This window comes from Ursus maritimus, unplaced genomic scaffold (genome assembly GCF_017311325.1).
Source record: "Ursus maritimus isolate PB19 unplaced genomic scaffold, ASM1731132v1 scaffold_6, whole genome shotgun sequence".
Taxonomy (NCBI): Eukaryota; Metazoa; Chordata; class Mammalia; order Carnivora; family Ursidae; genus Ursus; species Ursus maritimus.
Window position 1 is genome coordinate 28,657,491 of NW_024426774.1, and position 15,039 is coordinate 28,672,529.

At 45.6% G+C, this 15,039-nt stretch overlaps 2 protein-coding genes across 12 annotated transcripts in view; one reads left to right on the top strand and one right to left on the bottom strand.

The window, feature by feature from the left end:
• Positions 1 to 11,644, top strand: part of CRIM1 (cysteine rich transmembrane BMP regulator 1) — a 187,105-nt gene extending 175,461 nt beyond the window's left edge. For 3 of the 4 annotated variants that reach the window (XM_040623086.1, XM_040623087.1, XM_040623089.1), the window contains 3 exons: positions 5,056 to 5,178; positions 7,892 to 8,085; positions 9,231 to 11,644. In XM_040623086.1, coding sequence (XP_040479020.1) covers positions 5,056 to 5,178; positions 7,892 to 8,085; positions 9,231 to 9,407 — 494 coding nt within the window. In that variant the 3' untranslated portion in view covers positions 9,408 to 11,644. The remainder of the gene's footprint in view (positions 1 to 5,055; positions 5,179 to 7,891; positions 8,086 to 9,230) is intronic. The other variant, XM_040623088.1, reaches the window with a different exon arrangement.
• FEZ2 (fasciculation and elongation protein zeta 2) overlaps positions 3,734 to 15,039 on the bottom strand; it is a 50,295-nt gene continuing 38,989 nt past the window's right edge. For 3 of the 8 annotated variants that reach the window (XR_005832800.1, XM_040623095.1, XM_040623091.1), the window contains one exon: positions 3,734 to 3,984. Coding sequence is in view for 5 of the 8 variants with exons in the window: in XM_040623095.1 (XP_040479029.1) it covers positions 3,890 to 3,984 (95 nt within the window). In the remaining 3 variants the exon portion in view is untranslated. Of the gene's footprint in view, positions 4,006 to 11,934; positions 12,041 to 12,873; positions 13,790 to 15,039 lie in introns of those variants that run through there. The other 5 variants (XR_005832799.1, XM_040623094.1, XM_040623092.1 and 2 more) reach the window with 4 other exon arrangements.

Below are 15,039 nucleotides of genomic sequence, written 5' to 3' on the forward strand. Positions count from 1 at the left end.
GGCAAAGGAGAAGGGACGGGTGGGTTTGTTTGACACGGCATGAGCTGGAACACCTCACTTTGAACCAGGGACGTTTAGGAGACCCAGGAGAATGGAGGACTCCTGCGGAAGAGGCAGACCCCTCTGGGTAGAGACAGGGCAGAGCCTTGGGGGGGGGGGGACAGGCCTGTTGGCTGGGCCCCTTGAGCGGGAGGGTCAGGCAAGCAGAGAGGCCACCGGGAGCTGACACCTGTGGTCTCTCGGTGGTGGCAGGATTTTACTGAGTAGGAGAGAAACTTCGGAGGGTCTTAAGCAAAGGAGGGACGCTGTTTACGTCCCCTTTCACGGGAGTCTGCGGTGCTGGGTTGAGCACAGACCGTGGGATGTGGAAGGCCAGTGCAGAAACAGACCAGAGGCTTTCCCAGTGACGCAGGTGAGAGCTGGTCGCGGCCGCGCTGGGGCGGTGGCTCTGCAGGCGGGAGAAGCGGTCGGGCTCGGGTTCTGTTGTGAAGGGAGAATCAGGAGGATTTGAATAGATGTGAGGAGAGAAGAAAGAGAAGCCATGGATGGTTCTCGTGGGTTTGGACTGCAGTACAGATTTACAGCTATGGGGTGAAGTCACTTTGGTTTGAGGCGGTCTTACTGTGACGTCTCCACTGTCCATCTAAGTGGAGAGAGTGAACAGACAGCAAATACGCAGCCCGGACGGAGTTCAGGAGCGACTGGAAATGGATCTGTACGGTAGAAAGCTATCAGCCATAAGTGGTTTTTAAGCCTTGGCATTGAGTGATGAGATCCCCTAGGGAGTGAGCGGGATGGAGAAGGGCCACCAGGACGGAGCCCAGAGACCTTCCAACTTCGGGAGAGCGGGCAGGGGAGGGGGGCCTGGCAGAGGAGACAGAGAAGGAAGCACAGCGATGCGGGAGGAGCCCGAGAGCTGTGACTCAGAAGCCAGGGGGACCTGGGGCGGGGGTGGGGGTGCCATTAAGTCCTCACAGGGGACGTGGAAACTAACCGTTGTCGTTTAGCCTTGTTCTAATCACCCTGCCCAGAGCCATTTGGGCACGTGGTGGAGGCTAAGTCTAAGGAGAGTGGTTTCAAAAGAGAAGGGGATGGTGGCTTGGAGACGGTGGTTATCAGCCCTGTTACACGGTTCACGAGTGAGACTGTCGTCAGGGGGAGTGACCTTGCAGCTTCCCCAGGATTCGGGCTAGACCTTGCAGGACGGGGAAATGAGGAGTGTAGATGCCATCCTTTGTATGGGTGGGGAGGCTCATTTTTGAGCAGGTGAAGGACATGGTCACATAGGTGCTTTGGGAGGATTAACAGGTGATGGGCAGGAGGGATTTAAAGCAGGGGGAGACCAGAGACCGGGACAGCCGTAACTCACATTGCAGAGGTCCCAGGTTTGTGACAACAAGGCCCCAAATCCAGGTGACAGTGCTAGGAATTGAGGTAAAGCAGCACTGTCCTCGGTTTGTGAGTTTAAGAAAGGAGAGAGTGAATATATAGCATCCTTGTTCATTATGAAAGATTTCTCTGGTGACTTCTCAGTTAGGATTTACTGTCAGATTGAAATTTAATTTCTGTAGCCTCCTTTCTGCATCTGATGTACTATTGATGAATCATTTCTCCATCTTCTCAGAAAACTTTGCAGTCAGTTGAGCTTTGCCACCTTACATGTGATTGTGTCCTTCCAGGAAGGTGGAGTCCCGTCCTGTTCTCTCACTGGCTCACTGTGCGATCTTAGTCCGGGCTCTTCACTGAGGTGCCCGGCTTCCATTTCTCATCGAGATAGCTCCTGCTAGCTCGCGTTGCCCTCTGCACGTATCGACTGCCGTCCTGGCCAGCCTCAGCCTTTACAAAGCACTTTCCCCTTCTGCTGTCTTAGGATAGGACAAAACCTGTGAGCTGGTTAGTACCTGTCCCGTTTTACAGAAGAAACCGAGGCTCGGGGAAGTTAAGTGGATTCTCCGAGGTCACAAAGCTAGTTGGCAGACCTGGGAGTTCTGGTCCTAAGCTGACTACAGGTTCCATTTCCAAAAAAATGGTGCCTCAGCTTGTGAGCCCCAAGCATCCTGCCCCCGTATTCCAGGAAAGGACATTTTAAGGAAGGTGGCTCTTACAACTGGCCAGGTACCTCTGACAGTAAAATCTGTCCCCAGTAAGGGGTCTCGGGTTCCTCTGAAGTTCAGAACATATTTGACCGCAGGAGTAATTCTTCACTGTGATCATGTGCCCGTGATCCACGTGGCCTGGTCAGATGTGGTTTTGTGTCTGCAATGCCAGCAGCTATGCCAGAAGGGCTGTACGTGAGAGTTGGGGTTGGACGCAGGCCTTGGCCGTGGAAGCCCTGGGTCTAGGCATGGAGATACAGTAGCTCCCACACTTCTTTTGTTTATCCAAGTAGTTTTTTGCCGAAAGACGTACCTTTTTGGTAAAACTGCTCAGAGACAGGGTCCCTTGTAAGTTCACATTAAAGGGAATGACCCTCTCACCTTGGGCACCAGGGCTCCAAACTAGGGCTGAGTATTTTGTGATGACGAAGGAGGTTTAGGTCTACTTTGACCCAAGCCGTACTGAGCTTAGTGGGCAGGCCCAGGGCAGGCCGCGAGCTGCTCAGCAGTGAGAGGCCCACGAGGGCAGGGCTGGTCTTGCTCCTGGCTGCCTCCCCAGAACGTGGGCCAGGGAAGCGCCCAGGAAGTGTTTGTGGACGGGGCGATATCGTTCATCACCTGGGAGGCCTCCTCCCCGGCCAGGGCACACCCTTCTCCCTTCCCGTCTGTGGCCCACAGAGCCTTCCTAAGCACCTGCGGGAGGAGGACGCCCGGTCCGGGCTGCTGCGGGGGGTTCCCCTTGCAGTTTACGCATGTGCAGGTAGGAGGCGTCAAGATTTCAAGCCTGCTTCTCTGCTGCTCTCACCCAGAGAAACCCTGAGGTGCAGCGGAACGCTCCCAGCTCTGGGGACCTCCGTGGGGGCTCTGGCTGCTTAGCCGTCGACACTCCCAGGTCTGGTGGACTAGAGCTCACTTTGGCCTTTTCTGCTGAGCTCCCTGACACCAGTCGGGAGGTTGGCCTCTGTTCAGTGCTATGTGCTGAACCCGTGGGAGAGGCGCTCAGAGCTGCTGTGGCATGGAGAGATGTCACCTAAATGTCAAGGTCACTTTTCTTTCCAGACTCTTGCGGGAAATTCCTATCACGTAATCAGGGTTCCTCAGTGGGTGAACTAAACACCATGCCCTGCACACCCATCCCAGAGTCTGCACATTTTATAAGCGCTTCAAGTGATTCAGATAGGACAGAAAAGTTAGAGAGTCGTTGGTTGCAGTCCGGCCCCTGCTTCTATAAATAATACTGTCAGGAAATTCTCTTTTTAATTCTAGAGTTTTCAGGTATCCTTTTGAAACTCTAAGTGTCTAGACCTTGCCACGTCTGAGCAGCCAAACCCAAGCACTCGAAAATTCCCATGTAACTTTTGACTCCCCAAACACTTAACTACTAACAGCCTACTGCTGACCAGGAGCCTTACCGATATCATGAAGAGCCAGTTAACACATCCTTTGTATGTTATACGTGTCGTATACTCTATTCTTACAACAGAGTAAGCTAGAGAAAAGAGAATAAGAAAACCATACGGAAAGTACAGTTATGGTACTGTACTGATAAAGTCCACTTACAAGTAGACCCACGCAGTTCCGACCCGTGTTGTTCGAGAGTCCGCTGTATTTAAGTAAGAAAGCAGAAGACTCGGAGACAAAGGCCAAAATAACTTTATTCTTGGGGCACCAGAAGACCCACCGGTCGTGGCATCCCAGAACTGGATTTGAGTCCCAGCTCTGCCAGTTCCTGGATGCGTCATCTTGGACAATTCACTTAACCTCTCCGACTTTCTTCCCTGGCAGGTACTCCGTTAACACACAGCAGAAGCAGAGCAGATGCTCTCTGCTCTGTCATTTCCCCTTCTCTCTACTTCATCTTCTGGTTTACTTCTTGAAAGGCAGGTAACTACGGGATAGACAGCAGTCACTGTGAGCAGAAGATGATTAGTGGGCTCTTAATTTCTTTAACTTGTACTTTATATATTTAATCTGGACGCAGTTGGGCTACTGGTGAATATTTAGTATTACCAATGTTGAGTAACCTTATAAAAATGAGTTTAATAATATGGCAGGATCTGGCCAAAAGGAGCTATATGGTTGATGCAAACTTTTGTGTCACCTTTTGAAAATCGGGGTTCTCAAGAATTATTTCTTTAAAATGTTGTTAGCCAGATGATGAAAGGATATATAAATATATTTGTTAGGAGTCAAAGAAAACTCTGAACTTTTTAAACTGGTCCCTTTTAGAACTTAGCTTTAAAAAGAAAACCCTGATATTTGGGATAAAGAATATTGTTCTTCTTAGATGGTCCTGTTTCGTGTCATAGAATCTTACAGATCAGGGTACCTACACGATCCAGGTAGATAATGGAGCTCGCTTTACTGAAGACCATCTTCTAGTCCACCTGGTCCCAGTGGTAACGAAGCAGACATTTCCTACTTGAGCCAGGCCACACCTCGTGAGGTCTGCCTACAGTCTGTCCCACGTAGGGGAAGTGACTGGAGGGGAATTGGGTAAGAAACGCACAGAGAGCGAAAGATGCTTTTACTTTTTCACTTCCTGTGGCGTATTTTATATAAATCATTAAACATTCGTGGATTGAAGAGAAACCGTTATTAAGGTGTATAGCATTTAGCTGATGGAAAATAAAAGAAATCCTTCCATTTTAGCCAGTCCCTATCCGCTTGCAGAAAACTACTGGGCCAACACCGTTTGACAGGAAAAAGCAGAGCTTCTGACCCTGGTGGAGGAGAAAACTTTCTCTCCCTTTTTTACATGGTTATAAGACCTGTTTCCCGTGCTTGCAAAGGTAGTGACTCTCTAGACGTAAGGATATAAATGCAGAAACGGGATCTTTCGTGCCCCACGACGTATTGTCCTGAGTTGAACGCACCATCCATTTGGATTGAGGAAACAAAAGTCAACAGTAAGTAGCTCCTCCATCATCTCTTAATGAAAAATGTCCCTTTCTTTTAGAAATGTATGTCCCAGAACCAACCAATGTACCCATTGAGAAAACGAATCACCGTGGAGAGAATGACCTGGAGGTTCCCTTGTGGCCTACGCCCGGTGAAAATGACATTCTCCATCTCCCCAGAGGTAAGCGCCGAAGTCGACTGAGATCTCTGTAATCTTACATATGGTCGGTCTACCTTTTTTTTTATTTGCTTTAGCTTCCTTGGTATCTTTTTAAATGGCAGGCCCAAGTCAGTTCAGATAACGACTCCAGGGAAGGCCTGGTTGGCTGTAACATATTTAACCCAGAATGATAAAGTCAGTCTGCAGGTAACTGGATAAAATGCCTCCTTCTGGCCCCACATGCTCAGAGACGTAGTGATGATGGAAAGAAAGATGTTCCTTGTCCTAAGAGCCTGCTATCTGGAATTTCTAAGCCAGCTCTCATATTTGTACATATGTAAACAGAGTCATAATAAATTATTCAGTCCCTGTGGATTCTGGACTAAGCATTTGTACATTAGGTTACCCTCTGCTTTCAGATTGTTTTTATTCCATTAGAGTTCAATTTATTACATGTGCTGATTTTTCCACTCATCAGGTTTATTCTGTGTTTCTTCCTCTCCCACCCCACCCCCCACCGCAGCTCTGTCCTTTTTCAGTTGTGTATAACAGGCACATTATTTGTCTCTCAGTGGTTAAGTGATAAAGCAAGGCAGGTTCCTGTCAATATTGCCCTCTCTTTAAAAGTGGACCTCTTGGGGCACCTGGGTGGCTCAGTCGTTGGGCGTCTGCCTCTGGCTCAGAGCGTGAGCCCGGCTATGGAATCGAGCCCCGCATCGGGCTCCTGTGCTGGGAGCCTGCTTCTTCCTCTCCCACTCCCCCTGCTTGTGTTCCCTCTCTCGCTGGCTGTCTCTCTCTCTCTCTGTCAAATAAATAAATAAAATCTTTAAAAAACATAAAAAATAAAAATAATAAAAGTGGACTTCTTGATCAAGAGTATAAGCCTGCTCTTAGCCATGACTCAACACTGCCTCCTGTCTACTCCAGGGAGAGTCTCAAAATCACTGCTATGCAATTTTTATATCTTTTGGGGAGAAGCAGTGTTCATTGCTTGAGAGATTAATGGTCTGTTGTTACTCTGGATATACTGAAGGTTATGCTTCTTTAAATCAAGCCAGATAACCAGAGTGCCTAATTCCTGGACCCAGTGTTTTGGCTACTTGTATAACTGCTGTGACTGAATTGTGCTTTATCATTGCATTTACATTCATTCATTCAGTCAATATCCGTGCCTCCTCTGTGCCACACGCTGTTCTAGATGCTCGGCTTGGGTCACAAGAACAGCCTATTTACTGCAATGTATTGAGGACCTGTGCGTTACTTAGTATCTCTGTTACAAAGTCCCTGAGGAGGTATTTCCTCATGTGTCAGCAGCAGGAAAATTTATACTTCTCCTAAGCAAGATTATTTTTTAACCTTGAAGACATTGTAATCTTGTTGATGACACTTGTTACCATTTTTGCTTTGGCTGCTAGGAACCCCAAAGCTCAATTTTATGGCCTGCTTTTTGCATCAAAACAGAACTTAAGGACTGAATTTTATAAATAGACTTGAAGCTTCCTTTTCCTTTCACTAAATTTTCCTTAATTTACTTTTCAATTTCCTTGTATGACATACCTTCCTAAAACCAGTTACCATATCATTTGGAATGTGGTAAGGCAAAAATCCATTCCTTTATTCATTGAGTATTTAAGACCCGAATTTATCAATAAGATATTTTGACCTTAGGCATTTGTCTTGATGCTGATATGAGGTTTTTTTCAACTTCTTATAAAGTATTACCATCTACACTGGATAGAATGACTAGGAAGGTCCTTTTCTTCCCATCCTCCCAAACCCCCCACACACACACACAGGAAGAAGCATACTAATAAAAATCTGATTTTTAAACCTTAGACAGTCTTAATATCACAAAGCTGTGCTACGACGAGCTGAGTTTCCAGAACGATTTAAGAGCAACTCTTTTTGATTGTGTAATTGCTGTTATCTTTCACTAACCTGGTCTTTGATGCATTTAGACAACCTGACCACAGTGGTTTATTTGAAAGAAAAGTACAGAAACTTCCAGGGAGTGCTCCTGATTAGTAGAGAGTTAACCTTGTGATCTCTGCAATATCCATGGCAAGAATGATGATTTAAAGCAATAGACAGACCTGCATTCATAAGGACAAAATTAAATGTCCCTCGTGCAATATATTAACTAAGGCAGGAAAATGATCTAATAGGCCTAGTGAGTTTTCAACAAGTTTATGAAGAAGGAGGCATTTTTGCTTAGAGCTCAGTAAACCAGAGTATCAACCAAAAGACCAAATTCTTGATTCTGGCTTAGTTTTTACTGTTACACTAGTAATTAGTCTTGGCTGTTAGTCTGGTGAGTCCAAGAAGATACTTTGTCCTGGTCTCCTATTTGCTGGTAAGCAGGGAGCTAAAGCTAATGTTTCTGCTTCCGAATCTTAGGGAAGACCACATAGGTTAATGTTAATCAAAATACTTTCAGTAATCTAGTTTTAGTCCGTTTATAAAGTCTACAGCCAATTTGTTTTCTTGGCTAGCAAGAACCAGCTTCATCCTGCCCAGTTATTAACCTTCTCACCCTAATATTTCCTGTCTCACATCCATCCCTAGGAGCTCTGCCCTCTCGTAAGAGCTCTTTGGATCATTACATTTAAATCATGTTTAGCCTGCAAGCATTGAGAAGAAATGAAACCAAGCCGTTGATCCCCATTTGCAGTGTAACTAAAATAATCCTTAAAAATTCTCGTGTAGGTACTAAATACTTCTGTTTCTCTCCTAGACATGGGTCACCTGCAGGTGGATTACAGAGATAACAACAGGCTGCATTCAGGCGAAGATTCTTCACTGGACTCCATTGCCTCGGTCGTGGTTCCCATAATAATCGGCCTCTCTGTTACAATAATAGCATTCCTGTTCATCAATCAGAAGAAACAGTGGATACCGCTGCTTTGCTGGTATCGAACACCAACTAAGGTATTGTTCTGGAAAAGTTTGTCTCTTGAGTGACCGAACTAGGAAGGCTTGCGTGCTTCCATTTCCTGAAGTTGCTTGATGTCGTTTGTATCAGCCAGTGACAATGTTGCTCTGGTCTTCATGGCCTCAGGTGCACAACAGGCGAGTTCAGAGGACTTGCCCGGGGCTGGAGCAATCCCTGGACGAATTACCCATCATCCACTGGTTAGTGGATCCTGACCGTCCACACATCCAGTGTCCTGGATTTAAAGTTTTCAGAAAAAGAAATACTTCTGGATAGATTCCAAAGTCATTGTTTATATTAGAAATTAAGACTTGAATTTCTCAGTGATCTATCAGCTTAGAATTGGGAAAGAAATCCTAGAGAGGGGGCACCAGCCCAGTCCAATTGGACTTGTCCAATCAGCCTATTTTAAAAGCTAAGAAAATTCATTTTCATTAAAGGGAAAAGTCATGATTCTTTCCAACCCTAAGTCTACTTTTTACATTTAGTTTTTTCCTTTAAAAAAAAAAAATCATACAGCCTTAAGAACTGAAAACATCTTGAATAATTATTTTAATCCATCTAGATAACTCTTCCATATAAAATTCCTTCAGATGCTTTTCCAGCCTCTGATTTCTTTCAAGAAATACTCTTTGGGCACTGCCTCTGCTGGGCACCTGCGGGGTCAGGACACGGGGCTGAGCAAGACCCAGTCCCCACAGCACAAAGCTGGGAAAAGAGACCAGCTCATGACGTGCTCGGAGCGACTGGCTACGGACGGGGGCTGGCCCTTTTATACAGCAAGCGATTTAAAGTGGTCTGTTGATCTTAAAGTCTGCCTACCTGGTGACTCCCAGTCCTTCAACCCTTGTAAGCGCTAGCCTGCACGTGAAGGATCTGAAAATAGTTCCGTGGGTTCACCAATCTCTCTTCCCAGTTCCTTCATCCACTCCTGTTGACGTAGTTTACGGACAGTTCACTTTTAAACACGGGCAGGATCCCTAACGGAACTACCGCTGGTGCCAGAAGAGGGTGTAGACGCCACGACCGGTCTGCCCGTCACTGTCCCGCGAAGCCATCACCTCACATGAGTCGGGACTAAATGTGTTAGGATACGTAAAATAGCTAATTCTTCGTGGTTTCTCCTCCTCTCATTTAATAGCCTTCTTCCTTAAACAATCAGCTGGTGTCTGCGGACTGCAAGCAAGGAAGCCGAGTCCCAGCGGACAGTGCGCAGAGAATGCTAAGGATTGCCGAGCCGGACGCGAGATTCAGCGGCCTCTACAGCATGCAGAAACAGAACCACCTACAGGCGGATAACTTCTACCAGACAGTGTGAAGACAGGCGACGTGGATGAGGTTTTGAAAGACAGAAGACGACTAAGTCTGCTTTTAAGAGTAAACTCGAATTTGTGCCCTTGCTTAGTGGATCGTTTTGGACTGTGACTGATGTGCAGCGCTGAGAACTTACCGGGCCGGGCTCTGTCTATGGCAGTGTGCAGAACAAGCATTCCCACTTTCCGCAAGATAACTGACCAAGTGTTTTCCTAGAACCAAAGTTTTTAAAGTTGCTAAGATATATTTGCTTGTAATATAGCTGTAGAGATATCTGGGGGCGGGGACAGTGAGTTTGGGGAGATGGGTTGGGAGGGTGGTGGTGGGAAGGCAGATGGGTCAGCTGGGCTCGGGGAGAGAAATCCAGTTAAAATAAAAGCAGCCGAGTGGCCCAGAGGAACTTTTTTCCTGTTGCTCTGAAGACTGCACTGGTTGCTTCGAAGCTCGGGCCCGAGTGAGCGGGGAAACAAAGGCCTTGCGATCCAGCTGCCGCAGCCACCTTACTGCAGACGGCGCACCCGCACCTGTCGCTAGCCACCCCCCGGCTAAAGCCACGAGTTTCTTTCCTGTACAGTCCCACTGCGGTGGGCGGTGAGGAAGCAGGAGAGATGCGCTGCGGCATTTCTCTGACGCGGGTTATTACGGAGATAGTTATACTTTTTGCTGCTTTTGTTTTCTTCCAAGCCAATCAGCCAGTTCCTAGCAGAGTCAGCAGGTGAACGAGACCTAAGTCATTTCTTGATGCGAGCACTGGAGCTCTTCTTACCACAGCGTGGCAGGAAGGAGGGAGAGGGCGAAGGACACCAGGTATGTCCAGGGGCCGCACTTCATTGTCTCTCGTGGCTTTGTTCTCTTGTCGGTTGTTCATAGTTTTTGTTGAAGCTCTAGCTTAAGAAGAAACTTTTTTTAAAAAGGACTGTTTGGGGATTTTTTTTTCCTTATATACTACTTCATTTTAATTGTATATTATTCAAGCACCTTTGTTGAAGCTCAAAAAAAAATATGCCTCCTTAAACTTTAGCAATTATAGGAATATTTATGTATCTTATGCTTCAAAAAAACAAAAGTATTTGTGTGCGTGTGTATATAATATATATATGCATATATATTTATACACATACATTTATGTTTTCCTGTTGAATGTATTTTTATGAGATTTTAACCAGAACAAAGACAAACAGGCATTCCATATCAATGCTTTTGATCACCTACAAATTTTTAAGAACACAAAATTTCATTCTACCTGCAGTTTAATTGGGAAGAAAGATGTGTGTTGAGTGTGAGTGTGAGTGTGTGTGCACACGCCTTGTGCAGGCAGCATCACACCTGCTATGGAGAAGGTGTTCCTGTATTAAAATCTTCTTCCTCATTTGGATATGCTCTCTGTTGGTTTTCAATTTGCTCACTGGCCAGAAACATCGATGGCAGTTTATCTGCCTCACTAATCAGCTCCTGGATTTTTTTTTTTCTTCAAACAACTGTTTGAAACAACTACTGGAATATTGTCCATAATAAGCTGGAAGTTTGTTGTAGTTTGCCTCAAATATAACTGACTGTATACTATAGTGTTAACTTTTCAAACAGCTCTTAGCACTTTTATACTAATTACCCATTTGTGCATTGATTTTTCTTTTTAAAATGCTTGTTGTGAAAGACACAGATACCCAGTATGCTTAATGTGAAAAGAAAATGTGTTCTGTTTTGTAAAGGAACTTTCAAGTATTGTTGTAAATACTTGGACAGAGGTTGCTGAACTTTAAAAAAAATTAATTTATTATTATAATGACCTAATTTATTAATCTGAAGATTAACCATTTTTTTTTTGTCTTAGAATATCAAAAGGAAAAGAAAAAGGTGTTCTAGCTGTTTGCATCAAAGAAAAAAAAAGATTATCAAGGGGCAATATTTTTATTTCCAAAATAAATTTGTTAACGATACGATGTTACCAAAATAGATTTACATCAGCCTGATTAGTATAAAATTTTGTCAACAATTAATCCATTCCTGGCATAAAAAATCTATCAAAAAAATTGTAAATGCTTGCTTTTTGTTTTTTCAATCATGGCCATATTATGAAAATACTAACAGGATATAGGACGAGGTGTAAATTTTTTTATTATTTTAAAGATATGATTTATTCTGAGTGCTGTATCTATTACTCTTTTACTTTGGTTCCTGTTGTGCTCTTGTAAAAGAAAAATATAATTTCCTGAAGAATAAAATAGATATATGGCACTTGGAGTGCACTGGGGTTCTACGGTTTGTTTTGTTTTCCTCAGACCACAAAGCCATGAGGGAGTTATTTGCAACTGGGTTCTTGGCAACAAATCAGCCCTTTGAGTCTCAATCACAAACAGGACGAACAGTCTTTGTGTGTTAAGGTTGTCAGTCTGATGATGGCCCTCCAGCCCCCCCAAGCAGGTCCAGGGCTGCTCTCGGAGGGCAGGCCTTGCCCTGCAAATCCTTGTAAAAAATCCCATCTCGGGGTAGATGGCGCTTTGATGCTGCTCTCAGGGAGACTCAAAACCTACCTGTTGTCAGTCACAAATCAGAAACCCGCCCGTCCTCTCCTCACTGGTATCAAAGTCCACCATGCGTGCAGGAAGGGCCAAGGTGGGAAACACTGGTAGTTTACCACTGAAGAAGCAAATTTATCAAAGAAAATCAGAAATCTCATTATTAGGGGACTGGGAGTTGGAAGAAAAAAAAAAACTTTTTCATACACTCCAGAAGCATCAGCTTAAGAATAAACTAAACTACAAACAGAAAGCTGTTGAATCTTCCAAAAAAATATCCTCAAGGACTTCTGACTCCCTCGGATGCCTCCTAAAGTGATATTTATTTCCTTAGTATAGGCAAAATTTTTACAAATTTGGATCAATTTAGTTGAAGTTATTAACTCTATTATGTATGTATGCATCTCCATCAATTTGAGGGCAAGGAGCGAGTCAGTCTCAGAGAGTCACTATCAAATAATAATAAGGCACCGACAAAACAAGAAACCTAGCTCGAGTGCCACATACCCCCACGTAACCGCGGAGGTGCGAAGCCGGCCTCCAAGTCCGAGCGGAGCCGCTGCCTTTGCAGCCCTGGTGGCCCAGTTACCGAGTGGAATGAGGGCTAGGGATGGGCCTTATGTGCTCACAGAAGTTGAAGTGGAAGTTTAAAGCCCCCTGACACGTCTTGTGTAACTCTTCCCACACTCCTGTGGCCTGAGGGAGGATGCTGCCGGAGCTGTGGGAATGTCTCGCAGACCCAGAAAAGAGGACTTCTGTCATTCCACAGCAACCCGGGGCAACCTGGAAGTCTCTCCCCTCCTGACCATCATGAAGCTAATCAGGGGTTCACCAGCTTACACACTGTAGTCATGGACAACGTGTAGAACGGTAAAGGGAAGAGTCTAGCACTGCAAGGGAAGAAAAATCTTAATACAACAAAGACAAAAACAAAAAAACTCTCTCCAACATGTATTACCCTCTTTTCCAACATTTATTAAATGCCAATGACTTGACTGGAACTGGCAGAAAAGTGTTTCAGGACCAGTGCCGGAGGGATGAGTAGCTGCTTCCCCGAGTAGCACTTGGGGAGGACACTCTGGCATGAAGGACACAAAAGGAGTGGGGGCGGGGCGCAGCTGCGCAGACATGGAAGCACCTCACGGGACACAAACTCCTTGTAAAGGACCCTTCTTCGCAAACACGGGAAGCAAAACATAAACACCCAAAGTTCAACAATACAAGGTTCTGAAAGTGAATGGCAACTTAATGGTTAAGGTCCGAACAGTGGTGGAGCCCGCAGCAACCTCCAACATCAGCCCTCTCCCCACTGGGCCTTCCACACATTCTGCTTCCGCTTCTTCCAAGAACAGCCCTCGTTTCCCTTTCAGTCTCCCTGCACAATACTGATTAGGTAAAATTTATCCTGACAGTCCCCTTAAAAAGATCGGCGTCGGTTCTCGCCACCACCAAACAGCTACGATATAAATCTCACTGCTTTAATCTAGTTCAGTGCAGTTCAGCTCTAGAAAGCCATAAAACTCAACGGGCATACTGTCAGCTCAGGAAAAATGTAACTGCGCATGCACAAATGTGACTCCTTCCTCTACAAAGCTGGAGGAGAGAAGAGCTCGGAACTGTTAGTATTTAACACAGAAACGCCTCTAGAATTCAGAACAGTGCCATAATTCTCTTGGTTCATAATACAAAGAATTAGTGAAAGCAGGATCTAGTAATACTGAATCACAAACCCAAGTTCAAGTGTGCTGAGTTTCCAATGGCAGGAAGGGAATGGCAGGCAGCTTTCAGAACAATGCTATACGAAATCTAGCTTGTGGTCCACAGAAGAAAGCCGCTCCTGACGCGACGCTGCCCTATGTAGGACACAGAACTAGAAGAAGAAAAAAACCTTTAAATTGAAATGTAGATTTTGTATATATTTACACAGGGTACATATACATTTTACCTGTCTATAAAAATATACTATTAAATCACGAGAACAACGCACAGATCTACAGCAGCAACTTTTTTTAAAAAGGTTTGAAAGGCTCCACCCAACACTGAAAAGCTCTCTCAAGAAACATTTATTAAAACTGCCCAGAAATGAGATACCAAAAGGCCATGTCTCTTAGGACACACTTAGAAGAACCCGTAACGTTAGCCCTATACCGTCAGGCTTGTAACACAGCCAAGCAGCTCCCCAGGAAGGGAAAGAAGGGTGCAAGTCTGCACACACACACAGCAGCACTGTCTACACTGCCAGCCTTCAGTACAACCTGGAGGCCAGGGGTGGCAGCAGGCCACAGCAGGGCCATTCAGCAGGTGCAAGAAAAAGCCTAAGGAGCCCGTACAGCATCCATCCCACCTTTCTCAGGCCACATGAGGCCACCTCTCTACCTTCTTTCATTTCATACCTTCGCATTAAAATGAACATTTAGCAGCCAAGCCATAGTCTTTGTTGTTACGACAACTATGAGGAAGTCCCATCAAGAAAGCGGAAGGAAAGTTTTCCCTTGAGCAGGACCCCCCACCACCACCACCTGCCCCAGGTAGAGGAATCGCTGACTGGCTGTGGACTTCCAGGATGGGTGGAAGAGAGCATTTCCAGTCACCCCCTGTCTGCATACCCCCATCCGTACCTTCCCACACGACTGAACACCTCTGAGCACCACACAAAGGCCTACTCACTGCTCGGACCACTGAGTCGCCACCTTGGTCCGAACCCTAGCCTCTTTTCCACCCAGTCCTCATAAAGCCGAGACAAAGCCACACGCACACACGCAAGCAGCTCGAGAGAGAGGCAGCGCCAGTACAGACAGGCCCGGCTCATGGGCTGGAGCGTGGGGCTCAGAATTAGGTAAATGCTGCTTCCCAAAGGCACGTGGGATTGGGTCAGTTACAGGCCTGGGTTTTCAGAGGAAAAACTCCAACATCATTTGCCCCGAGAGCACTCTGTTCTCTGGGTCATAAAATTCTTCCATGCAGTCACATGATAAAATAGCCAGAGAATGCTTCCGAAGCCCATTCTGTCTCTGGGGCTCGTGGTAGTGCCCTAGGGACCCGCTATAATTAAAAATTAAGACATGTTCTTTATGTTCATCTCATTCCTGTTTCACATCTGTAAGAACAAACCTCAGAACA